At 47.7% G+C, this 26,926-nt stretch overlaps 1 protein-coding gene across 1 annotated transcript; it reads right to left on the bottom strand.

The window, feature by feature from the left end:
- Positions 1–323: 323 nt before the first annotated feature.
- Positions 324–18,017, bottom strand: ZNF469 (zinc finger protein 469). The gene is made up of 2 exons (XM_039330971.1): positions 17,935–18,017; positions 324–14,766 (listed from the first exon to the last, which is right to left on the bottom strand). The coding sequence occupies exon 2, from the start codon at positions 14,572–14,574 to the stop codon at positions 2,104–2,106; it is 12,471 nt and encodes a 4,156-aa protein (XP_039186905.1). The 5' UTR covers positions 14,575–14,766; positions 17,935–18,017; the 3' UTR covers positions 324–2,103.
- Between the last annotated feature and the right edge of the window lie 8,909 nt (positions 18,018–26,926).

Genomic DNA, 26,926 nt, shown 5'->3' with positions numbered 1-26,926 from the left:
TTTTGCTGAAAATGAACAAAAATGAACGTGATTTGGGAATGTATTGATTTAAAAGGTTTGTTCATGGGAAGAAGGGAACCATGCTATGCAATATGGGAAGTAGTAACTGTGAAAAAGATCAGAGGTGACTTTTTAAAGATATTTTCATTTACTTGTTTTGTTATCTTTCATTTTCCATTTTACTCCTTTATATTTTCTTCCCTTTTTTACTCTTTTACTCTTTTTATTCTGTGGTGTTTCCCTCCCCCCCCCCAAATCTATGTAAAATCTCCCTATAGGAAAAAAAAATACTTAAAAAAAAGAAAAAGTCACAGACCGGCAAATTTCTGGGAAAATATTGGACTATATTTGAGAGCATAAATCTCAGCCCCGTTTTACAGTACCGTCTTGTATGCACATCCCTTATTTTATTTGACAATAATAAAAGAAAGGTCCAAAGGGCACCCAACCAACATTATAAAAAGTCCAAATGATCACTTTCCTCTGCTTTCTCACAAATATCAAAATAAAAACTTTTTTTTAACATAATGCATTGCACCCAAATGTATAATCAAACTACTTTTTTAAAAAACAGTGAACTGTAAAGGTAGATATTAACAAGATAAAGTCATTTAATTCCTTAAAAAAAAAGACCTTGAAATCAAACATTATTTAGTCTGCAAGACATATGCAGAGTATTCTGGGGGAGAACCCCAAATTGCTTCAGTGCACTGTTCTGCTCTTTCTCCCCCACCGAGGTTCCAAAAACAGCCCAGACCATTGTTTCTTGACTTTGTCAACTTTATGAGGTATGGACTTCAACTCCCATAATTCCCTAGCCAGCTATGCTGGCTGGGGAATTATGGGAGTTGAAGTCCATACCTCATAAAGTGATCCAATATCAAGAAACACTGACCCAGACCCTCCAAATCTACCCTGAGAACTAAACCTCAGGATTTAAACCTTTATAAAACACACTGCAGAATTGTGAGCACTGCAAGGCAATGTTCACAACCACACTCCCCCATGTGTCAGTTTATAAAGGCCTCCGTTCCTCTTTTAACTTGTCTGTTTGTGTGCGTGTGTGTATGCTTGTGTGTGTTCCTGTTAGAATTCACATTACGATAAAAAATAGCACCACTTAACTGTATAGTGTAAAGCCATACCAAGTTTAGCAACCAGCTTGATACAAAAAGCCTTTAAAAACTATTAGGTTTGAGGGGGGGGGGGTTACTTTTCTAAAAAAAATCTCTCTCCCTTTTTTCCCCAAAGAAGGCCTTACTATGTGGAGTAGGAGTGGTCTTGGCACAGTTTTCTCACTGGAAAATATTAAAACAATATTTTTTTAAAAAATATTCAACTCTGTCATACATCTACAAGGTGCAGTTTAGCTAGGTTAAAGGGCCCACACCCCTTACTCTTTTTTTAAAACAACAACAACAACATTTCAGCAACATCTACACAGTGGTCTAAGAGAGACGAGCAATTTCAGAGTCTCTGGAATGAACAAATTCACCCTCAATACAATGTTCTTGGGAAGGACTGTCTGTCAAAATTGTGGCCTGCTTATTTTATAATGATTTTTCAAAGTATCTTGTCTGAGGCTGGTTCCCAATTAAATGAAATCACTCAGGATTATTTGTGCAAAGCCTCCAAGAGAGGGAAGGGGGGGGGGACACCAATGCTTTCTACAGTGTGCTGCACCTCATGAATAAGGGTCTCTGGTATGAAGTTCACGTCTTCAAATTCTTTATCCAAAGATAAGAGAGACACCGACAGAAAGAGGGCCCAGGATTTGCAAGGCACCCTTACAACCTCAGTACTTCTGCCATAAAACATTTTCTCTTGACACTTCGCTCTGCCCAAAGCGATTACCGTTTTTTAGTCCGCGAGAACGAACCATCGGCAACATCAAAGTTCTAGCCTTTGCATGATAAATCAGGTGAATTAAAGTAGATTAGTAAGACACAAAGCAAAAACTATTTGAGAGTCTGCAGTGCAAGTTCATTTAAGCAAGACTGAGAAACAGAGCTACACAAATGAATGTAATGCTTTGATAATTTCTCCCCCCCTGCCCCCCAGCCCCATGAAAGCAGCGAAGAATCACCATAAGTCACTCATAAATTACTCAGAAGTATCTCTTCTTAAAGGAATTTTAAAGCTAGTTAATTTCTGCCCAAATAGTTGGTTTAGGAGGTGAGTTTGGGACTCAGCTGTCCTATAACTGTGGGAAGTGGGGACTTTAGCACCTTGGACAGCTCTGCGGCGGTTTAGAGAGCTGGGCAGGGAGGCTGAGGGGTCTTTGGTTAAGAGGGGGTAGAGGGCTTTGCTCCCCAAGATCTCCTTGCGCCTCAACTCTCCATTGGCTTGGCCCATCTCCACCTTCTTCTGGAAGCCTTGGTCAAGCCCCAACTTTCTAAGCTGGCCATCCATCACAGACCCCTTGAGTTTATGGGCCTGTTTGTTGGCATGGGTGTCCCTCCGTCGAGGGGAAAAGGCCAATGCCTCAGTAGTGGGCCAGTCAGCCTTTTTGACGCTGTCACCCTTCACAGAATCTTGGGCCCGGCCTTTCCGTTTTTTGCTGCCATCTCTTTCAATGTTCTCTCGGGAGGCTGGGTTTCCCCGATGGGAGGACTTGTTGTGTTCCTTTGGTTTTTTGGGGTGAGGATTGGCCAGCCGATTTGCAGCCGGTCTTTCTGAGAACTTGTTCAGCTCAGAATGGTGGTTCTTTGACTGAGTACTTGCCCCTTCACCTTGCAGATGGCCATTCACCGGCTGGACCAAACTGAGTTCTGTCTCTTTCGTGCCAACACTGGAGCTGGTGTCTTTGGAGTGAGCAGTGGTGTCCATTTCTAGGAAAGCTTTGTCTCTCGAGAGTGGGCACATCTGAACCGCTTCTGCACCATCTAGGGAGCAGTGGACGCCAGGGGTGTCATCAGCATTGGCCTGACCACCTATGACCTTCTTGGAAGGAACCTCCTTGGCAGACCAGTTTAGGGTAGACAATGACATCTTGTCCTTGAGAGGTAATTCAGGGAAGCTGGTTTCTGGCAAATGTAACTTGCTCACAGCCTCCTGAGGAGCTGTTCCATTCAGATTAGGATTGCTGTTCCACTGTATTTCAGGAGACCACTTACATTCTGAAGACCCCAGATTCCCAGGAGAAAACGTGGGCACCTTGCTGGCAAGATCTTCTAAATATGGGCTCTCCCAAGTCCCTATATCATGTTCGACCCTTCTGCTAACTATTGTCTTTTCTGGAATGTTGTGTTCATCGTTGTGCTTCTCAGAGAGATAAGCCAGGGACAGCTTTTTGTGGGCAGCAGTTGTCTTCTTAGATGATACACTGGCAAGATCACTGCTAAGTGCATTGGGTGAGTTTAAGAGAAGAGTTGGGTTGTCCCCAGGGCTCTCTGCATGTGCCCATGTTTCTGGAGAAAGTGCAGTAATGTGTTCTGGGCTGCCTGGGTCATCTTGGGGCTCAAGAGGAAGGGATGGGAGTAGGTAATGAAGGGGAGATGTCCCCCTTTCAGCCAGGGGACTGGAGAAATCCCTTTTTAGGCCTTCTGTTTCCTTAGGGGGCTGAGCTGAAGGGGGCATGGCCAGGCTAGTGGCTGTGGACAGAGCCTCAACAGCAGATAGCAGAGACTGACTACCTTCTTGAGATCCTTGGGCTCCATCCAAGTGCACAGACAAAGCTAGTTCAGGAGAGTTGTTGTGGTGGGACACCTTCTTCTTTTTAACTGCTGGAGCTTCTGCTCTTACACGGGTCTCCTCTTTGATGCCCTTCTCCCCATATTTTGCAAAGGGCCCTGGCCGCATCACACCTCGAAAACGGAAGGTCTTCTTGCTGCCCACCAGGTGCTTCTCCATGTGTCTATCGTATTGTTCTTTTTTGGAGAAGGTATAGTTGCAAGTGCTGCATATGAAAGACTTCTTGATGACATGCATAACATCTGCACAAAGCTCACAGGCATACAGAGTGGTGTGCTTGATGTCGGCTTCTTCAGCTATTTCATGCTCTTGGCTAAGGTGGCTCCGTAGCTCCTTGGTCTCCTGATAGAACATGGGACACTTGTGGCACAAGAAGATCTTCTGCAGGCTATGGACCACGAGATGTCGCTGGAGTTTGAAGGGCTTGGGGAACTGCTTCCCACAGTGATGGCAATCTCGAGAGGGGTCTTTGCACTCAGGATGAATGGGCACCGACTTCTGGGCCCCTTCGACCTTGGGAGCTGGGTCAGGAGATGGAACAGCTGGGACTTTGAGGGAGGCTGTGGGGGGCCGGATTCTGAAGGGGATCTCCGGCAAGTCTTTCTGGACCACTGTCTCTTGTCCTGAAAACTCTTTGGGACCTTTGATCTCGCTGCCAGCAGGTGCTCCGTTCCCTCCTTCAGCCTGCTTGGAAAACTTGCTGGGTTTTCTGCAAATGATGGAGTTGAGGAAATGAGTGACAGCAGCATCCTCTTCACTGAAAGCAAGGCCCAAGACTGACTTCTGAGCCTGGCCTTTGCGGGCAAACTGCGTGGCGTGTTCTCGCAAGTGTTCATTGTACATCCAGACATCAGAGATTTCCTTCAGGCACATCCCACAGGCCCAGAGACCAGCCTTGTTCTTGGCATGTTTCTCCTTTAAGTGGTCCCTCAGCTGTTCCCTTGAGCTGAATTTCCTCTGGACACACATGTAGCATGTTGGTGGAGGGGAGGGATTATGACTGAGCTTGTGAAAGTCCAGTTCCCCTAAAGTCAGGAACCACTGGAAGCAGACTTTGCATTTATACTGCTTGTCTTTATTCTTGAGATTTAAATCATTACGGGTTTTCCCCGTCTTCCCTTCTTCTAGCTTACGTTTTACGGGCTTGGCTTGCAACAGTGAAGTTCGCTTGAAACCTAAGGTACCTTCGTCATGCTTTGTGGGACTCAGCTGATCTTCTCCAGTGGTGCAGAAACAGACATCACTCACCTCAAATTTCATGTTCAACATCTCCATGTCAATGGTAGGGAACGCAGATAATGTTTCTTCCTTGGTGCTGTAGGACTTTTCTTTCAGGTCAGGAAGTTCTGGGTTGTCTTCTGCTCCTGAATGCCCATAAGGAAGCTGGACGGATGAGTTATGCAATGGCCCCTCAGAAGAATTATTTTCTGTTGCTTTCTCAAAGTTATTCCAGCTTTTAAAGCATGGAAGAGACCCAATTGGACTCTCTTTGCACAGAAAGACACTGCTGTTTTTCAAATCTTTAACTTCTTCCTTTTGCCCCGTATCCAGTTGCTGGGCTGTCTCTTTGGTAGGTCTGGAATTAACATCACTGCTCATTGCTTTACTCCCATGACACATGTTGAGCATCAAAGCATCATCAACGGAGATTGTGTCATATTCACAAGGATCTTCCCGGGTAACACAGAAGGAGCTGTTTTCACCAAGATCAGAAGCCATGCGGATCGTAAAAGGATCTGGTGTGCCTTCTGGTTTTGCAATTATCTCTGAAACAGCTTTAGGCTTTTTGGAGCGCTTCCCATATACACGTGTGCATTTTCTACGGGCAAACTCATCATTTCTGGGGAAAAGTTGTGAAAATGTGGAGTCATCATCAAACAAGCTCGGTAGATCTGGTTTGACTGCAGGATCAACAGCAGACTCCCCATTCTGTGGCTGCAGCTCTTCCCTCTTCCAGGGCTCTGGAGTCTCAAAACAAAGAGCGTCCAATGCTTTCTCAGATGTGGGTTTAGGAGAACCTGTTTCAGAAGCAGTTCCAGGAGGACAGGATGGTGAAAACGTATTGGGGCTTGTGAGGTATAGCAATGGGCTGTTTTGACTTGTACCGTTCATCTCTTCAGAGAAACTCTTCTTTGATGGCTTCTGGTTCAGTTCATCCTTACCTTCTTTCACAGATCCACTTGGCCATCTCTCCTGGCTATGCTCCTCTTGTCCCAGCTCTTCCCCTTCCTCTCTATGGCCCCCCACATTCTGAGGAAGCAGTGGTCCAGCTGTCCTTTGAGCTGAAGGCGTTTTCTCAACAGTGTTTTCCAATTCGTTGGTCAAGGACTGCTGAGGAAGCAATGGCAAACACACCTGGATCTGCTCTTCTGGCCCATTCCCAGGTTCTTCTGTGACGGTGGTCAGACTGTGGTCATTAGTGATGCCAGTGGTGTTACAATGAACTGGAGGGACCTCAGACTCCCGAAGATAAGAGACGGCAATCTCATTTTTGTCAGACGTCATTTTTGTTTGCCTCGGTTTTTCCTTGGTTTTTTGCCTTGTGCAACTCCTTGATCTTTCGATACTGACCAATCTGATCAGTTTTTCTGTACTTGTGTTTTTTCTAGACTGGATTTCGGACCCATCTGATTTCTCTGCTTGTGAGCTGATGGGTTGCCTTTCATCTGTCATCTGGAATTCGTGAGTGATGTCCAATGAAATTGCATTTGGGCCATTGGGTTCCTTGCTAATACCTTCTTGGCTCTGTGCCTTTGGTTCCTTCTTTTGCCTTCCAGAGGTTTTAGAAAAAGACCGGCCTACAGTTTTGGAAAGCTCTGAGTTACTAGATTTCTCTTGGGTGAAGGGCTTTATGCTTTTCTTGGGGAACACTTTGCTTGTCTTTAATGCTTTTTCCAAGGGAGCTGAATTGTCATCAGGCAACGCAACACTATCCTTCTTCTGATGTTTCACAGCTTTGTGTCTCATCAACCCAGTTTTGGATCTAAAAGAAGTGGCGCAAATATCGCAAGTGATCTGCAACCCTTTCCTCTTCCTTGCTTTTGATTGTCCAGCCTTAGGATCATTTCTTAAGATTTGATCTTCAGGAATGGATTCTTCCATGCAGTCAGATGATTTTTTCACATTCTCATTCAATGCAGAGTCTTCATTCTCCAAATTGCTTCTAGTTTCTAGATCCTGTGGGTCACTTAGGGATCCCCTTGGTGGAATCTGACTAGTGTCACCAGCTGTTTTAGTCAAAAGGACAACTGGCACGTCTTGAACATCAACATCTTTCTGGAAATATCCCAATTGACATGGAACTTTACTTTCTTCCGGGAGGCCTCCTCCGATGTCCTTTGCCCCGTGGAGATTTGATGTTGATGACACATTTTCATTACAGACTCCACCTCTGAGCTCAACAGAATCAATTCCTGATGGAAGCTGGTTGAGCAAGATATCATGCATGGATACTGCCTGAGGACCGCTGGGTTCACCCCTGGCAGAAAATATGCCATTGTCTTCATCGGGTTGATGCTTGGAGAGCTCTTCAGAATGTTTCTTGCTTTTCAGAGGAAGCTTGCTGGGAGATTTGCAGTCACTCATTTGCAACTTTAAAAGTCTGTTTGTTTTAGCAGTAGAAGACGCTACTTTGCTGGAGCAGAGAGATGAGGAATAACCCAGAGGGACCTTCTTCTGAGGTTTCAGCAGGTCATGGTTGAGGTCTTCAACCAGGGCACCAGGCATATCTGGGGACAGATGAGAAATGGCATCACAGGAGGGGAAGAATGGAAGGGCTTCTGTACATTCCTTCTCTCCGGGTGGGCTCTGCTGAGGAACTTCACTCTTCTCTGCAATGGAGGGGAAGCCATGCGCAAGGAAGGCAACTTGACCGGTGCTCTCTTCAGACTGAATCCCTCCAAAGTCAGAGCCTGTAGCATTTCTTGTTTTTAGCACCTTTTTCTGATCAGCAAAGCCAACATCCAGAGAAAGTCCAGCCTGAGAGGCTTCTGCATAGTAGCTGACTTGCTTCTCCAATTCATGACCTTCTGTTGAACCTGAGCTATTTGCTGAAGACAAGTCATTTCCCTGCAGGAGATGAGCATCCTCAGTTTGATTTTCAGGGCAATAGATAGGAGTCAAGGACATGTTAAGTTGCAGATGTTGCAGCTGATCTTCACTCTCTTCCACCTGGTGGACCTTGGCAGCCCCCAACTCTTCATCCCCAGAGTTCCAAGAAGTGCAAGAGCCAACATGTACTTGGAGCACAGCTGATAAAGCACCTTGTGGCATTTTCTTCTCGGATGACCAAGGGCTTAAGGGGGATTCTCTGCAGTCTCTAAATGCCAAGGTCTTCTCTTCTTGATCCCCTCCTGCCAGTCCTGTAACTTGACTCTGCTGCGTTCTTTCCCCCCTTAGCACTGAGGCTACTTCTGAGTTGCTGAGTGGAGAGAGGTCACCGGACTCCAGGGAGATACCATCTGCTTGCATAGCACGGCTGTTCACTTCCAGACATTCAACCTTTAAGTGCTGCTGCTGGACAACATTAGCACATTGTGCTGGGTTCAATGAGGCTGAGTCTTTGGAGACATCTGAGGCCCATTCATCAAAATGCTCTGTCTCTTTCTCTGGCTCTGAAAGCAGTTTGTTTGGAAACTCAGCTAGTTTCTCAGTCTTTTTAAACAGAGTATCTCTCTTGTTCCCCAACACGGGGCTACTGGCGACTTCTTCATTTTGCTCTTGGTCCCTAAGCTCCTCTTCTGGCTCTGGAGGAAGGCTCTGACACGAGGGCAGGTGAGCCACAGGATGCTGAGCTGGGAGTGATGAACTCACCAACTCTTCCTCATTGTTTTTAACTGTCCTGGCCACAAACAACTGCAGCTGCTGCAGAGGGTTACCTGCTTTCTCTTGGGTGGTGGACTTGAACACAACTTCTCCATCCACCTCCTTGGAAAAAGTCAACATATCAAAATGTGGGTTTTCTCCATTGTCAGCTTTGGCATTTAGCATCAAAGTCTGGCAAACTGTTTGACTTCCAGTCTCCTCATTATTACGTAGATGCTCATCTTCATTATTCTGGAAGAGAGTTGTAGTTTCTAGCTTGTCGGGTGGATGAGTTTCTGGATTTTTGCTTTGTGCACTAGAAGACAAGTTTTCATCTGATTCTAGAGTGTCTTGCAAGTCAAATTCCGGATCTAACTGTGGAAATTCATGGCCATAGGATTCTAACTCAGTGGGGCTATCACATGTTTTCTCCTCTGAGAGTAGCTTTGGGAACACATCTGATCTCAGTGGCAAATTCTCATGTGAACTTAAATCACTGTCCTCCAGAGACTGGGGAAAGATTGAATCAGGACTTTGTATAACCTGTTCAGGATAGTCTGGAGCTCTGGAGCTGTTTGATACCTCTTCAAGGCATGAATCTGGCAGGATTCTAGTAGATGCATTTTTTATTTCCCCAAAGTCAACTTCAGCAGAGATTTCAATATCCTTCAGATTTTCAGCAATTTTGTCTTGGTGCCCTTGGGGGCTAAAAGGACCAACTAGAATCAAATCTGGGGCTGACCGTAAAAGGCTGAATGACCCTGCACACGGCCAAGGGTCGTTGGGACTTCCATACTTGGTGTCCAAAGCTGGAAGGGGTGTTTTCTCATTTGCTATATTTTCACAGCTGAATGGCTCTGTGGAAAGAAGCTTTGCATTCTCATACTCAGCCTCCAGTAGAAATAATTCTTTGCCATTTTGTTCCTGGTCCAGTCTTAAAGACAAAAGCTCACGAGTTGATTCTTTTGCTTCCATGCTGATGTGATTTACTGAAGTCTGGTCTTCATCAGATGCCTGCAGAGTAAGTTTGTTGGCTTGCAACTGGCTTTCAAGCTCAGTGACCAACCTTTTAATTTCCAACTCATCCTCTGATAGACCACTCATGAAAGGCACGTTGTAATCAGAAAGCTGGTCGGATAGAGACAAGAGGTTGATTTCACTGGAGTGCCTCTTTGCTGTTGGTTTTTCAACAGACAGTCTAGGAATTTGGGCCGTATCTTCTGTCAAAATGGGAGACACATCCTCCATCAGAGTCCAGTCCTTTTCTGGCAGAAAAGATGAATATTGCTGGTCAAAGGGGATTATCTTGCTAAGCTGATGATTGGCACACTCAAAGGGGATGTAATTATCCTTGCTTGAAGCCACACTGTCATATAAGTTGGTATTAAACTCAGCTATAGGGAATTCTAAAAATACTGACGATGAATCAAAATTAAGCGGTGAGGGGACCTTACTTTGGGTATTATCTGATTCACAGGGCAGGATGCCATCGTGCTTCTCTTTGAACGAGGGCACGTCAAAGTCTCTCTGACACAAGTACGCATTTTCGTTAGGGGAAGGTTCTATGGCTGCAGGCCCCGAGAACAGACTTGGTGTCTCGTAGCTGTGGGATAATTCTTTGCAGTCATAAAATGCATTGGCAGCATCCAGAAATGTGTTGACCCCTTTCCCAGAGATCTCTCTGCTTCCAGGATTGTCACTGAAGCAGCTGATTGGCATAATGAGTTCCTGCTGGTTCTTCAGGTCCTTGAGGTCCATTTGTTCATAGCTGGTGCTCTTCTCACTGGGAATGCTGTGCTTGCCTACAGAAGGAGAACCAGTGAGTTCTTCCACTGGGTTTTTCAAGAGCCCTCCTTTATTAGCAGCGTATCGAGGGCAGTGATGGCCTCCTGCCCCATCTGCATCTTTTGGCATCACCCTTGGCTTTTCAATGTCACAACAGAAGGCTCCATGGCATTGGTCAGAACCTTCAGGAGAAAGAACCACGGTGGGACCTTTTCCAGCTGTGGCCTCAGGGTGATGTGGCTTTTCTCTGCTCTGTAGCACACCTTCATCTTGATTCAGGGCAGTGTCCTGGGGAATGCTTGGATTGTCTGTCTGAAATTTCTGGTTATCTACTGGCTGAGTTTGAACTGGGTCAACCGTACTTGGCGTTCCAGGAAAGTCGGAGCCTATACTGTGGCTTCTTCTTATGGTTTCATTCTCAGGAATATTAAGTGGTCCAACACATCTGGAAATTTGCAGGAGCTGTTTCCTCTGTTCAGTTTCTTTTTCAGTGTCTGAATCCCCCCTCTCAGTGCTCTGGGGGCTGTTGCTGGTCTCACTGGACATGCTCAGACTCTGGCAACTGCTTGTGGAGGACCGACTGCTTCTCCTCCTCACTCTTGCTACAGGACCATCTGTCCTTTCCAGCTCCTTGTTTGCAAGTCTTTTGGGTTCCTCCTGTCCTCTTCTGGGACCATACCTCCATATTGGATCCGTCCCCTTCTCCCTTCCTCCTCTTCCTTGGTTCCTTCTGTTCAAACTGCTTCTGAGCTGTCTGCTGAATCTGGAGCCCAGCTTTCTCCTGCAGTGTCGCTTGGCATATTCCACCCTCTCTTCATCTGATTCTGACATGTATTCATACTCACAAAATTTATTGTCCTTTGCTTCTGGAAGTAACCGGTTGGTGAGCAAGGAAAGTGACACCGCTTTGCTATTCTGGCTGTGCAATTTATGGAATTTGTTTTTTTGCTGGACAATTTTATGGATAAGCTCCTTGCTCCAACTGCCACTCCGCAGCTTCCTCTTCTTGACTTCTTTCTTGGACAGCGTGGTACTTTCTGCCAAGCTGTGAGTACCATCAGGCTTGAGTTCATTTCTTGGAGAAGCACAGGGAAGGTTCTTGGTCTGCCTCAAATCTGACATAGTTTGGCTCCCCTGCTTCATAGGCAGAAAAGGACCACGGCTGTTCTTCTCTGCTTTCTGTTGGTCATTTGTGTCATCTTCTGCTGCCCCAAATATTGTTGGCTCCAGGGCTTTATTTAGAGGCAATTCTCTGCTCTTGAATGTTTCATGTCTTTCTTCTCCAAAGTCTGAAAGCCAGTTTGTTCCTCTCTCTTTAGGTTGCTTTGATGTTCTACTTTTGGCCAGCTCCCCACTAGGATGGTTGAGCATTTTCACACTTTCATCCATGCCTACATGTTTGGCTTTCTTCCCTAAAGTCAAGTTCTCTTTTGCTTTGAAAGGAGTCCCACCAGCATTAGTGGCCTTCACAGATACCAGGTCTTCATCAGCAAACACATCTATGAAGCTGCTGTCAATCTCAGGGTTATCCGACTGGTATCCCAGTCCATTCAGAGCTTCAGTGATCAAACTGTCTAGCTTAGCATCATCAATCTCCAAGTCAGAAGTGTTGAGTGGCAAGAAATTTCCGGGAAAGCCATTGAGCTGGTTCAGTTTCAGAGGATCATCTTTGGATTCACCTTTACCCTCTATGTCCACCAGGAAGTCCATAGTCTTGTTCAAAGCAAGCAGTTGCAAATGAGGATCTGGAGGAAGGAGCACCCCCAGACTAGTCTGAGTGTGCTTTGCAGACTCAGGAGAGGCATGATGTTGCTTCTTGACTTCTGCTCCTCGGGAAGAATCCTTGGCCTGACCTTGGAGGACCACATGAGAGCCACAGAACTGACGGTGCTCCAAGAAAGAGGAAAGGTTGCTGAAGTTCTGATCACACTGCTTGCAAGTCAGGAAAACATCCAGCTGGTCAAGACTTGTGCTGCTCAGTGAGCTGGCCAGGAAATGACGGGAGGAGGAATATGGGTAAGGTGGTGGAGGCAGTTCACTCTCAAAACCCTCTGGGAACCTTTTGGAAGTCTCCACATTGGATTTTGGGAAATGGCTGTCCACGGAGACACCTTTATAGAGGAGTTCCTGGTGAAAGGCCTTGATGGGGCTGGCCATCTGGTAGGGGACTGAGCTGGCCCCCAGCAGCTCTGAGGCCTGGAAAGTTTTACTGCCGTCCTTTGGGTGGTGGCCTTGGTGGTGGAAGAAGGTGGAGGCAGCCAAGGCAGCTTCATCTTCAAAGCTGTGGCCTGGAGGGCTGCTGGATGTGAGGGAGGGAGAGGAACAGCTGCTGTTGAGGTTGGGGGTGGGGGAAGGGAGAGGAGATCCCTTTGGAGACGGAGTTAAGGTAGATGGTGGCAATCCTAAACTGGGACTGGGTGGGTGGTGAGACGGGATGGGAGGCCGTGCTGGGCTTACGCTGAGGAAGAAAGTCTTGCTCTTGGATGTCTCCCCTTCCGTTGAGCCTTCGAAACAGATGCTGCTGGCTGAGCTACAGCTCTGAGGGGACAGGTCCTCAGCCACCAGAGCTTTACTGGGATAGCTGGTGGGGCTTTGGGGCAGTTTCTTGCTTCCCTCCCACTCTGAGGTGCTGAGGGGGAAAAGAGGCTTCTGGCTGGCCAACTTTCTGGACAGCTCGAGTCTATTCTGGCCAGGGACCCCACAGGTGAGAGGCAGATGCTGCCAGGCCTTTTTGCCAAGACCCGAATGGTACCCAAAGGAGATCTGGCTGCCCTCTGGACTGGGACACCCCGCTGAGCTTGGCTCCATGGGGGAATAAGTCTTTTTGCCCCCTTCCCAGGCCTGCAGGAGCCGGGGGTGGGCCTGCATGCTGCTGGGAAGGCTCTTCTCAAAAGGCACCAAGCTCGACGCTTCGTTGAAAGCCTTGTTTTGAAAGTGCACTTGCGGGAGAGTAACTGGTAGCCCGTTCCTTCGTAGAGAGCTGCCTACATCCAGTATCCTTTGACTAGCTACGCCGTCTTTCGACAAAGACGAATGCCTCTTAACCACGGCCTTTGGCGTACTCGAGGCATGTAAACTGGGAGGGAAAACAGCTTGGTTTTCTTGGAAAGTGCTTGGAACTTGGTCAATAGCACCAGAAGGAGAGATAGCACCGTTGTGGTCAGTGGAAGGTCCATTCCTTCCTTTGTAGCATGGCAAGTGTCCCGGCGTCTGTGGCAGGTGGAATGGAGCAGGGGGAGGAGTCAGCCCGTAAGTCCTGCTCTCCACATTGTCATAGGAGCCGTTGCCAAGAACTTCCTCCTTCCAGTCCCGGGAGGAAGAATGGAAGGCAAAAGCACCATGAGAAGCCTGACTGGTGGCCAACAAGATGTTGTCAACATAGTCTTGGGGGTCAGCCTCACCTTGGAATGGATCTGAGGCCGAGCTAGGCAAGGGGGAGAAGGGGTACTGGAAGGACAGAGGTCCTAGGCAATGCGGGCTCGGCTTGGAGAGTCCATTATTAGCACCAGGGTAGCCTTTCTCTGGTGAAGGCCACAAGTTACTTCCATTCGCTTGGAACTCCAGGTAAGGGAGCTGCCCTTTGGTGCCAGGATTTTTAGGAAGAACACTAACCAGTGGTTGTATCTTTGAACCATGGTTTGAACATGCAGTGGTGGCTTGTGAGGTATAGTTGCTGGAGATGTGGCTGGTGGGAGCCTCTGAAAAACAGCGGGCAAAGCTCAGCTCTTCTTCAGGGAGCTTCAGATCTCTTTCGGGGAGGCAGGGCACGTGGAACCTGTAGCTCCCCAAGACCGGTCCTCGGTCAGCTTCAACCTTTTTGGGTGGTGTGATTTTCTGCTGGGGATAAGCAATGCCAATGGTGGGGTTGGGCCTGGCATTGCTGATGGTGAGCCGGTAGAGTTGCTGATGGCCCCGCTCGCTCCTCCCTGCCCGCCTGCTGCTCTTATCTCTTGCCCGGCTCCTTCCAGGGGGAGACAGGGGGTTCCCTTTGGCAGCACCCCATGGGCCGGCCCCAGGAAACCTGGTGCGGTTGTTGAGGGACTTGAAGTCTATTTTGCCTGCTTTCTGGGGGCGGATCACAGCTTCCCGTTGACTGTGAGGCTCCTTCTCCTTGTTGCTGACCAAGTCAGTCCCATTATGGCTCCCACTCTGACCTTCTGACTTGGAGCTGTCGAGCAGCCTGTTTTCAACTTCACCCGGATCTTTCTTGCTGAACGGCTCAAAGCTGAGAACTTTGTCCTGGGCACCAGTCTCAACATCACGGGTGGCATAAGCATGCTGGGTTTCTCCCATGATGTCATTAGCAAGAGCCTGTTTCCTTCAGCTCCTCAGCCTAAAGATTCCCCATCCTTTAGATTCTCTTTTCTTCTCCAGGGGCCGGGAGGCATCTCCGCCTCTTGAACAGCTCCTATGTCCATCCTGGCTGCAGGAGAGGCTCCGCGGAGGCTACGCGGGCAGGACTCATTACATCCTTCCACGGGAGACCTGTAAGACAGAAAGTCCACGTGAGACTTGGGTCCCATGAAATTTTGGATTCACAATACTCAGGCATTGTTCAAAGCTTAAGGTCCATTTTCTTACTGACTTCTGGAGAAAGAACTAAGGCAAAGATTTACAGACTCTTGGACTAAATTCACACCAGATCCAATCCAATGAATACATCTCTGGGACCAGAGATGTATTCGTCTGAGCTGCCAGAAGAAGAATTTCCCTGAGGACTAAGACTAAACCTCTGGTCCTGGTGACCAACCCAAATTGGATCTTGCAACAGTGTCCTGGGACACGTAGATTTGCCTTCATTCATAAATTCACACAACCTGCTCTCCTCCCCCCCCCCCCCCCGTTGTTCAGATAGCTTTGGACACAGGGCAATATGCAAGCCTTAGTCAGTGAGGACTCACAGCTTAGCTTATTGTGCAAATCCAGGAAACTATGGTTTATTCCTAGAACCGTGCCTAGGTTAACTCTGGCTTAGCCTGTCCTAGCAAAGGAGAGTGAAACAGAGCAGCCTATAGCCCCCCTGAGAGCAACGCTTTGAGAGAGCAGCAAAGGGGCTGAGCTGCAGGATGAAGAGAGAGGCCCCTTGAGGCGAGGCCCTTTTCTTCGCCCCGCGAGATATTTCTCCTGGCACAGTGGATGACAGACGGGCTCTGCTGGCAGGCTTATTGTCAGGCGAAATCTCTGCTGCCCAGCCCGACTGGGTGTATTTCTATCGCTCCTGCTCCCCCTTCCCACCAGGACAATCCTGCTCAAGCAACGCTTCTGTGCCACGTGTTGGATGGGAGGGAGGGAACAGGCAAAGATCTTTTCAGCCCTCCTCACCACTCTCTGCACAGCCTTCCTGTCCGAAGCAGGGATAATTGGGACTGAGGGGCGTGACAGGAGTGGCGAGGCCCCGCATCTGAGAAAATTGGTGCATTCAGGAAAAGGAACCTAGAAAAAAGGAAGAGGAGAAGAATGTTCTCTCTGAGACACCCCCCAAAGGGGGAATTATTTGTCTCTCTCCAATCTTCCTTTCCAGCAATTAATTTAACTCTTAAAAATAAGCCAGCAATTGTCAGAGAGAAGCTCTTTATTTTTATTTTCCGCTCTCCCTCAAACCATCTTCTGCGCCCCTTTGAGACTCATGGCTTCTCATGTACTTTTTAATACAAATTCCAAATTTTTCACGCTTGCTTGCCCAAACAAAATTCCAGATGGCAAGGGTTGGCAGCGGAGAAAGACCCCCGGCTCCTCCTTCCTGTTAGCCAGCACTGATGCTATCACTGTCAGCATTCACCATAATTCATGGTTTATGCCCCAGTGAAAACGGTAATGGTTGGCCCACTCACGGCTGCTCAAATCAAAATTAAATTTAAATTTGCAAGGATATTCCTGGCCAAGATTCCCCAGCTGAGGCCACAAGGGCTGCCCTTATGCTAGCTAGGCTTAATCAAGCTGCAAAGAGGAGACATTTTGGAAATAGTTAAAAAAAAAAGTGTTGGTATCCAAGAAATGTACAATGGTTACATCACAGACTTTGCATTAGAGCAAAAGGAACCAAAACAAACAATTGCTTGGCTTCTGATTCAGGCACTGGAGTTCAAAAACTGTCCGAAATGGGAACAGAGCCGAAATAAGCACAGACTGTAAACAGGAAAAAGGTCCCAGAAATTTAAAAAAGCAAAAAAATAAAAACAGAGGGAGCCCAGGAATCTGCTTTGAACTAAGGCAAGCTTCTTGTCCCTCTAAGCCCAGCAGTGTCCAGTCTGTGGGCCCCAGAAGATCTTCCTGACTCCTTCAAGCAATGATTTAATACAAACCTCCTGCAAACCAAACAGGAGCTTTGCCTTCAGCTGCATCTCTCCCCTTTCCTAGTCACCAAAGGTGATCCCAAAAACCTGGTCTTGCTTATCAGAATCCTGCCTCAGGCTAAGCCATGGATTGGTTAACTGTGGTTTCCTGAATCCTCCCGGACAGGCGAGGTTGGATAGCATTTCAAATCAAATTCATGACATTTGGGCTTAGGTGCAATGTGTGAACCGGATCACAGACAGACGAGCATCTCTGGGCCAGGATCTCCTAAGCCTAACTCAGCCAGATGTCTGACCTCAATAGGTTCCTGCACCCACTGAAGGAGAATTGAGGAGGGCACTCGGGACTGGCTTAGAAGGGGAAGAACCCCCCCTCCCTCCCTCCCCTTCCTTACTCCAGGAAAGCAGCCTTAGAAGCTCTCCCCCTCCCTCCGTCTCCCTGCGGGGTGCTGGGGAGGAGACGCCTCCCTTCCATCTGCCTCTCTAGAGAAGCAGCAACTGGTTCATCAAGCCATAAATTATATCCAGGCAGGTTAAACAGAAGCTTTTGGACTCCAAACCTTTGGCTTAAGGTTATGAAGAATTGCTTCCTCTCTTGTAAAGTGCCGTTCCCAATCCTTCTGTGGTGTCTAGACAGCTTAAACGTTCAGTTTCTTCTTCTTTAAAAGGCCCGAGAGGGTTGTTGTCATTTTTTAATTTGCAAAAAATAAAAAGGATGGGAGGGAGGAGGAGGAGGAGGAGAGAAAGAGAGGAGGGAAGAGAGGGGAAAAAAAAATGCTTCCAGGCAGCTGGTGAGGTGGATTAAAGCAGCAGAGAGGCAGGATGGCTTGGGATAAAGTCTTTACATGTAGTCCCCGACTTACGGCAGGTCATTTAGTGACCGTTCAAAGTTACAACAGCACTGGAAAAAGCGACACGATCACGCTTACGATTGTTGCAGCATCCCCACGGCCAGGCGATCAAAATTCAGGGGCTTGGCAAATGACTCATATTTACGACGGTTGCAGTGTCCTGGGGTCACGGGATCCCCTCTTGCGACCTTCTGACAAGCAAACTCAGTGGGGGGAGCCGGATTCATTTAACAACCGTGTCACTAACTTAACAATGGCAACGATTCACTTCACGGCTGTGGCAAGGAAGGTCGTAAACCGGGCCAAAATCCACTTAGCAAATGTCTCGCTTAGCCTCAGAAAGTTTGGGCTCAGGTGCGGTCGTAAGTCGAGGACTATCTGTACTCAGACAAGGTGGAAAATATGGGGAGGCGAGAGAGGGGCACAGGGAAGAATAAATATGGGCCTAGGGGGCAAGGAAGAGACCCCACACACACACACCAACGATTCCCCGGGTCAGCCAGCGATACCTTGGAAGGCTTTGGTCCCTTGGCTTTTGCAGGCTCCCGGCTTCACTTCCCGGGAAAGGCTCCGTTCTTGGCTGGAAGGAAGGTGAAAAATATGTCAGGAATTTTCACTGGGCTTGGCCAGGGCTGCAGCCTCAGATCACAGCCTCGAGGAGGGTGGGGGTGGGGAGGGGGTTGGAGTGTCCATTCTCCCACAGCTGCACAGCTGGACGTGCCTGAAAAAGGATCTGGGGTGGCTAAAGGCGACCCCAGCCCCAAACGCCCCTCAAACGGGCTGGGGTGTCGGTTGTGAGTTCGAGTGGTACTGCAGATGAGCTGGCTGTGAGGCTGGTTGCAGCCACAGAAAAGGGCATTTCAGGGCAGAGGGAGGGAAGGGGCACGAAGCCCCCTCGTGGCAGTGCCAACATTGCTCTTTGACAGGTTTTCCATGCACAAGTGCTCCATGATTTACCACTATTTATTTAGCCATCATTCAAAGTTACAACGGCACTGAAAAAAAGGGACCTACAAGTAGTCCTCAGACTTTGGACTGTTGCAGCATCCCCTCAGTCAAATGCCAGGCAACTGAGTACTTTTGGACCCAAAAAAGAGTTGCTGCCCGTTTCTTCTACGGCCCTCTTTGCTGGACCCCAATGCTGAGAGACAGTGAATTATTTTGGCATCGACTAAAGAAAAGAGATGTCCGTCATTCTGCTTCTCAAGCCTGCCATTCGCTGAGGAATGATCTGTTTCGTAAGTGTGGCGATAAACCTCTCAAGGTAAGAGTCTCTCTCTCAGGGGCTGCTGGGAAAAAAGTTACGTTTCGGACGCCATGCGCACAATTAGCAGCAGCGATCTGGGTTGGGAGGGAGACCTGCACTCCTGACACTCCTCACGGGTCTCAGGGCTTATCCCATCACCAAACAGATCAGGGTTTGGGACCAGTGGGGAGGGCAGAAACACAACACAACACTCCCTGCCCCCCACTGTGGGGCTGGGGAGACTCGGGTGCAACTCAGCACCTGATGGTCACCCCTTCTTCTCCATCTGGCTGTCTCACAGCATGGTTGTGCGCATCAAATTGACCTCCGTTCTGGACTCTCTCGATGGAGTCCACGTTCCTCTGTTTTACAGAGAGTCTTCACTCAGAGACCACGACAGTGACCGGCAATTTGATTGTTAATCAAAGCAGTCTCTAAGTGAAGCCGTGACTGTGCTTGCAATCTGCCTTTTCAGCAAAAGCATCCTTCGTACAATCTCTCCTACTGGGGATGATGGGAGTTGTAATTCTACATAGCTAGGAGACATGAGGAAAACAGCCGAGACTACAGTAGTCCACACAATCACCAGGACCAACAAGGATTCAGAGGCGTGCACGCACACACATCCACACAAACACATGTACAGAGAATATGTGCATGTTCCAAAGATGCACATAAGCAATTGCCACTAACTGCCCGGTTACAATGAAGGAGAAATAAATCTAGTTAGGTGAGATAGGATCCCCCTCTGTTCTTGCACGTGGATTCTGAAATTGCTTATTGGGCAAGGTAGGTTTTGCCTCCTCAGTCTTCAAGATGTCCATCTCCTATCCATGTTTGTGCCAAGTGGCATCAAAAGGATGTTTTTTATGTCTTGGAAAGCTCAGGTACACTTCTTCAGGATATGGATGTTCCACTGATGGTGGTCACAGTAAGCCCTGATTTTTAGCCCCACACTTCCAGTGCCCAGGAGGCAAAGTTCACTGGGCCTGTTGCATAAAACAGATGCCAGGCTCTGAGGCCAACAGGTGCTTCATTGTTGCGATGAGTTACACAGAGCTGTTTTAAAGATGGGTGGCTATATATAAGAGAAAGAAAGAAAGAAAGAAAGAAAGAAAGAAAGAAAGAAAGAAAGAAAGAAAGAAAGAAAGCAAATACCAAAATCTGTTTGGAGAAGAACTTTTACAAAGTTTGAGAAGAAGGAAGAGTTGAAAGTCAGAGTTGGAGAACTGGCTTCTAAAACACAGAAGAACTGATGTTGCTATGATGGGCTCTTTGCCCATAGTCTAACCTAACTTCCAATTTCAAAGATGGACAGAAGAGGCAATTCCCCATCAAATCAAACAGCAAATGTGCTGCATTCACACCAGCCTTTCTCTCCCCTCCATCTCTCTCCTCCCCTCCCCATATGCTGGAATTACAATGTCCAGAATTCCCAACTAGTCTGGTTATTGGAGCACCAATGTTGAAGGCCTCAGAGTGAGCAACCGACCTAAAGCTTAGAGATTTATCAGGTGCATCCATCATGTCCCAGCCTCAACACATCTGTCAAACCTTCTCCACTTATTTCAACTTTGGTTTCCATATCTGATCAAACAACACTGGGCAGCAGCGGGACAGGGCAGGCTGGGAGAAACAGCCTGGTGTGATTTTGAGTTTGTGCAAATTTCCAGCAGATGGAGACAAAGCCGGCTGAATGCTGCCTCTCTTTCCCGGTTTGGAATCAAGAATGAAACCGTCCTGCTGGACAATCCTGAAACTGATCTATTCCCAGATTTTGTGAATGGAGCTGTCCATTCAGGGAAAGAATCTTCCGTTGATTGAAACCTTTTGCAACAGTCCATTAATTTAACCAATGGCACTGAAATACTATTCCTCCCACCCGCTTAAGTCTTCCAGGTGGAATTTCATAGGAAGTTCTGCTTCGAGTTTTGACTCCCCCATAAGTCTTCTTAACAGCAACTCCCAACTGTTGCGTTTAGGTCCACAACTCTTAAAGTTCCAAAGTTGGACAGCCCACCTCCCGCCCTGGCATACGTCTCCTGCTCAAGTCCGAAGTCCCTTCCAATTCTGTTATTTTGTTAATTGGAGAATTACGCTCCTTTTGTAGAAGTAAAAGTCGTCAAACTTTTCAAAATCAAACTTCTGGGGATGGATTTGTTTCAGGATTGTCCAGTGGGACAGGATATGCGGGAGAACCCTCAAACAAAAGCGTAAAAAGCCTCTCTCCTTTCTACAGCTTTTGCAGCATCTTTCCACTGTTTAACAACAATCAGCCAGTTTTGGACAGAAATAAATTCCAGCCTGCCCAGCATTTCTGGAATGATGGAATACGTGTCCCCTTTCATCAGAGGATGGAATTTATGCATCAGGGACTCTAACCAAGGAGAAAGTGAAATGTCACAGGCCAAGTTTAGGATTAGAGATCAAGGTGACCTCCCTGTAGAGCCCTTCAGATCGTGGACCTGAACTGTCTATCAGGGCATGCTAAAAGGGGATGGAGAACATTCATCACTTGGTGTCTCAGAACCTGGACTGGACTGTCAAAACATAGAAAGCGAAAGAACATCCACTCTGCAAATTGTTTCTAAAGGTTGCTCATGCTTATAAAAGAATCCAGTGCAATGTATACATTAGTATTACCTTTACAACTTTCACAAACATTTTGCAGAAGGGAATCTCTGTTTTATACAATCCATTTCACACACACACACACACACACACACACACACACACACACCCCTTCAAATTCTCCTCTGCTCCCTACTTAAAGAAGCCCTTTTTGTTTTCCCAAATAATTTGCAGCAAGTCCACTTCTGATTTTCTTTTATTACCTCTCCCCTTGAAAAACAGTGTTTGAATCTATAGCACCCAGACCAGTGTCTGCGGGGGAGGGGGGGAGAAATGCAGGCGACCTCTCTCTCTCTCTCTCTCTCTCTCTCTCTCTCTCTCTTTCTCTCTCTCCCACCCACCCACCCTCTTTGCTCTTCTATTGATTGGTTTCTTCCAAATCAATCAGCTGGGCAATGCCTGCTGCTTGGCCCTGAATGCCAGCTGCCCTGCCAGCTCCGTCCTGCAAACTCCTCGTATCCCCCGTGTCTGCTAAACTTGCCAGCTCTGCCACATCTGGCTGAAAATCAACGCCAAATCCAACTTAGGCTTAAATGCTGATAAATGCAGCTTAGCACTTTCGAGACAACACAGGGAGGCTTCCTGAACCCACAGCCAGAGAGAGACACTGGATGCCAATCAGGGATGTTTGGGGTGGGGGCAAAGAGGGGCAGAGAGAGGGACGCGTGCAGGACAAGGGTGGGGAAGATGTTAGATAAAGGGAGCTCCTCTCGTACTTCTGCTGCAGAGGAGCAGAAGGGCTCCCAAAGCTTGCCACTGAGAATCCCAGACAGAGGGAAGGAATTATGAAATAGAAAGCTGGAGAAGAATAGGATCAAGTACATTCAGTTTTAATTAAATGTAACTGAAATAAAACTAAATTTAGGGTTTACACACACCCCCCTCCACACACACACACACACACACAGAGCCATTCCACTAATATTGTGCGAAAGGATAGATGGGAAGGGCAGAGAAAGGAAGGAGAAGAAGACTAAAAGGAAAGGGAAAAGGGAAAAAGAAAAGAGAAGAACAAAAAATGGAAAGAGGAGAAGAAGAAAGACATGGGAAGGAAAGAAGGAAGGGAGAGAAAGAAAGAAAAAAAGAAAGAAAGAAAGAAGGAAGGAAGGAAAGAGAGAGAGAGAGAGGGAGGGAGGGAGGGAGGAAGCAAGCAAGCAAGCAAGCACTGGATCCCCCAAGTACAAGGACTTTTAGATATTTAGAGAATGTGCCTTCCAGATATGGTGGACTAGGGTCCCCATTGTTCTGATGGGCAGGCTGGCTGCTGTCAGTGCCCAGTGCCCATGGAAGGCCAGCCCTTCTGGAGGGCCCTGGGTCCAAGGGTGGGATGAAGGCTTCTTTCCAAGGTTCAAGTCACCTTGACTGACAACTCCCCAGTCTAACTCACAAGACCGAACCTGGGCAAGTGGTAAGAAGGGGCTTCCCAGATAGCACAGAAGCCTTTCTGCTCCTTACTGCTCTGCCAGTCAGCCCCGGAACTGTGTGGAAGGGGAGGCTAAGGAGTGGGAATCCTTCCCAGCCAGGAAAAGCCTGCAGAGGTGGGGGGGGGGCTGTCTGGGGAAGCCCTGGGCCCAGGAGACAGCTCCCATGGCCACCTCTGCCCCCACCTTGCTCCCCTTCCCCCTACACAAACCTGGAAAACATGGGCTGAAACGTGGCAGCCGAAGGAAGATCAGGAAGGGGAAGGCCATTTGGCAGTTTCCCCTCCTCAGCATCCCTGAAAGAAAACCTGAAGGGTGATCTGTCTGGGGACATCTCTCGTGCAGCCAAGGGCCGAGCTGAGCCGGGCCCGTCTTCAGAAGCTGCCCCAAGGGCCGGCAGCACAGAGCCCGCCTTTCACGCAACCCACGTCTTCTGACAATGGCACGCCACAGACTGGCCTGCCCCCAAAAAATCCGAGGAAGGGAAATGCTAAGGATGCCTGGGGTTTCTGGAAACAGGCGACGTCCATCCCAGAGGCCGGCGGAATAAGACCGATAGTCATCAGCCAGACAAGCCCAGCCACTGTTTGGCTGGGCGGCTCCGTTCCCCGGCAGGCGGAGTCCCCTCCCTTGAAGCCCTGTGTGTTTTTCTTCTTCCATCCCACGAAAAATGAAAATGGAATATTTCAGAGGGCCAAAGAATGGGGACTGTGAAAATATTTTCCTTTTGCTGGCACGAGGCATGCCGAAGAAGTATTTTCAGCTGAGGCTTCCGGCAGGCTGGGCCTGGCGATCCAGAGGCAGGCAGGGGAGGGTGCCAAGCTTCTGGAAGGGGCAGCCGCTTTCCCAAACATCTGCCTGCCTGCCTCCGTTTATCTGCCTACCATCTATCTCTCTATCTCTCTATTTTCTATAATCTATCATTGTTTATCTCTCTCTCTCTCTCTCTCTCTCTTTTCCTATCATCTATCACTGTTTATCTATCTCTCTATCTCTGTCTTCTATCATCACTATCTGTGTATCTGTCTATCTATCTTCTATCATTTATCAATCATATCTCTCACTCTCTCTTCTATCTATCTATCTATCTATCTATCTATCTATCTATCTATCTATCTATCTATCTATCTATCTATCTACTATCTCTCATCATCCATCCATCCATCTTCTCTTTTCCTGAGCAGAGGAAGGAAGTGGGGAGGGAGAAAGCATACTCTGCCCCAGTTTGGTGCCCTCCAGATGTGTTGGAACAATCTTAACACATCTGGAAGGCTCCAGGTGGGGGAAGACAGTTCAGGAATAAAATAACAGGAACCTACAGATGCAAATGGCTGGATATGGGCTCTGGTTTATGCCAAAGTGGGAGGGATCCTTTCCTCAGCTATCAATGTCCGGATCACCTCACCACAGCCTGGTCCCACTAACAGATTCCTGGTGACTAAACTCTGGCAATGCTGAATTTGCAACCCTCCAGCTAAATTAAGTCTATTCTTGGCTTAGCAAGGGCTAAGTTATTTTTACTGTTTTGTTCGGATCCAGCAACTAGTTTACCAAGTTCTTAAGTAACTGGCTTCCATCTGCTTCTTTGGAAATATTGTGTTTCCATCCAGATTGTAGGTTTCTGCTCTGGGCCTATTCTGTTTCTTACCCAGCACCACACCTCTCAAGCAAACAAGGAATCCACCCACACATTCTCCTTCCTTCAGTGTTGGAAGGGCAATAAAACAGCACATGGCAAGCCTAAATGCAATGGTGCAAGCACAAAAATAATTTGTATGTATTGATTTATGGATTTGCTAAGGCCATCCAGTTCCAAAAAGATGATGGGCAGCTTATAGTGTGTCCAATCTAGAAGTTCAAAACACAAACACTACCCCATGACTGGCCAGGCTAAAGCAGCACTTCCAACATTCAAGCATGGTCTGTTCCTTGTCTTCCAATCAAGCAGACATGCTAAATCAGAACCAAAGAGATTCGCTCTGAGGACACTCCAGGAGGGGCCAGGCACAGTCAGGCCAAGTGTGTGTTTGTGGGTTTTGTTCTTCAGTTTGCTCTAGAGAGAAAATGCCAAGGAATTGCTGAAGGAAGTTGCTGCAATGAGTAACAAAACGGGAGAGACTGTCTTCTCCACCTCCTGTCCTGACCTCAACATACAAGGGAGGCACCAGCACCCTCTAATCTTCTTCTCCTCCACATGTTGCTAACTCAACAAAGAAAACCCAAACACGGTCCTTTTCAAAGACTTGCTTGCTCTCCTCCTCCCAAGCTGGCTTCCTTCTTGCTAGCCTGACCAGGAGGTCAGGACTGAATCAAGGCCCTGATGAAACTGTTAGCACCACTTTATAAGGCCTCGGTAAGACCACACTTGGAATACTGCATTTTGGTCACCACGAGATAAAACAGATGCTGAGACTCTAGAAAGCACAGAGAAGAAGATGATTAGGGGGTTGGAAGATAAAACATACAAAGAACAGTTGCAGGAATTGGGTATGTCTAGTTTAATGAAAAGAAAGACTAGGGTTGACATGATAGCAATGTTCCGATATTTGAGGGGCTGTCGCAAAGAAGAGGGAGTCAACCTTTTCTCAAATCACCTAAAGGCAGGACAAGAAGCAACGGATGGAAACTAATCAAGGAGAAGACCAACCTAGAACTAAGGAGAAATTTCCTGACAGTGAGAAAAATTAACCAGTGGAACAACCTGCCACCAGAGGTTGTGGCTGCTCCATCACTGGAGGCTTTTAAGAAGACACTGAACAGCCACTTGTCTGAAATGATATAGGGCAGGGGTAGGCAACCTTGACTCTTTTGTGACTCATGGACTTCAACTCCCAGAATTCCTGAGCCAGCAGAGCTGGCTCAGGAATTCTGGGAGTTGAAGTCCACAAGTCATAAAAGAGCCAAGGCTGCCTACCCCTGGTATAGGGCTTCCTGCTTGAACAGGGGGTTGGACTAGAAGCCTCCAAGGTCTCTTCCAGCTCTCTTATTCTGAAACTTGGCATTTCCTCCCCGATGCTTACCTCCTATTGCCCCCAGACAGGCTGGCCCTTTCAAAGTACAAAAGCTTTACTCCTTGCGACAGAGGGCCACACATGTTTATTCAGGAGTGGAAGAGCCAAATACGCAACCGATTGCAGCCTAACGCTCTGAGAGTTTTGGGATCTCTTCGTATTTACCCAGCTGGGCAGACCTACTAGACAAGCAGGAGAAGAGCAGGAACACACTCAATATGCCAGCCCTTTTTTCCCTCCCTTATCCCAAGCTTCAGGTCAGAGAGGGGTCCTTCCTGAGTCAAAACCCTGGGATCCACCGGCTACCCCTGGAGCCCCCAACTTGAAAAGGTGGAGAATGGATAGGATGCAGCCTTACGTTGGGACAAGCGAGCCTCAAAATGCCACAGAATGGCTGGCACTGCCCAGATGGTCAAAGGGTAATGGATGGTGCCCAAGTCGTCCAAGCAACTACGGGGAGATTCTCCAGGTAGGTGAGCAGAAAAGAACAATTCCTTCAGCTTTGCTTTTGGGCCAACAATGAATTTTCCTTCCAGATGGCCTAGATCAGTGGTTCTCAACCTGTGGGTCGGGACCCCATTTGGGGTCGAACGACCATTTCATGGGGGTCGCCAAACAACGCAGTCCACCATTTTTTCCCCCTTTTCCTTAGCTGTGCTACTCCCTTTTATTCTATTGGCTTTTGAAAGCCAATAGAATAGACTCTCTTGAATAGAGTCTAATTCTATTGGCTTTCAAAAGCCAATAGGAATTGTCCAGGCTGTCTCTGCCCTGCTGAGCCCGCCAAAAGTCCCATTCTGCAAACGGTGCTGCACCAGTTGAGTAGTCCTCGACTTACGACCGGTTGAGTAGTCCTCGACTTACGACTGGTTGGGGGTCGCGGTATTAAAAAGGTTGAGAACCACTGGCCTAGATTCTTACACAAAAAATTGAGATTTTTTAATGGCTGAAATGCCTCTCCAGTTTTGAACTTACTGTGCTGAAAATCCCAACGCAATTCCAGCCTCCCAGAATAACTTCGAGTAGTGAGATGGGCAGTATGTAAATTTAATAAATAAATGCATGAAAATAAACAAACTCCACCGATGTCTGGCTTTATGCCATTTCTCTTTTAAAATGGGAAGGCCCAAGAAGGTAAAAACATGGCCCAAGTTCAACGCAAAGGGATACAAGACATCACAGTCCATCTGCC

Source organism: Crotalus tigris, unplaced genomic scaffold, assembly GCF_016545835.1.
Source record: "Crotalus tigris isolate CLP2741 ecotype Arizona unplaced genomic scaffold, ASM1654583v1 scf7180000024433.1590703, whole genome shotgun sequence".
NCBI classification, from domain to species: Eukaryota; Metazoa; Chordata; class Lepidosauria; order Squamata; family Viperidae; genus Crotalus; species Crotalus tigris.
The sequence above is the reverse complement of the archived record's forward strand: the minus strand, read 5'-3'. Positions and strand labels throughout refer to the sequence as shown.

Bases quoted from the DNA above. Each gene is read 5' to 3' on its own strand.
- ZNF469 (XM_039330971.1), bottom strand. From the start codon at position 14,574: ATGGGAGAAACCCAGCATGCTTATGCCACCCGTGATGTTGAGACTGGT.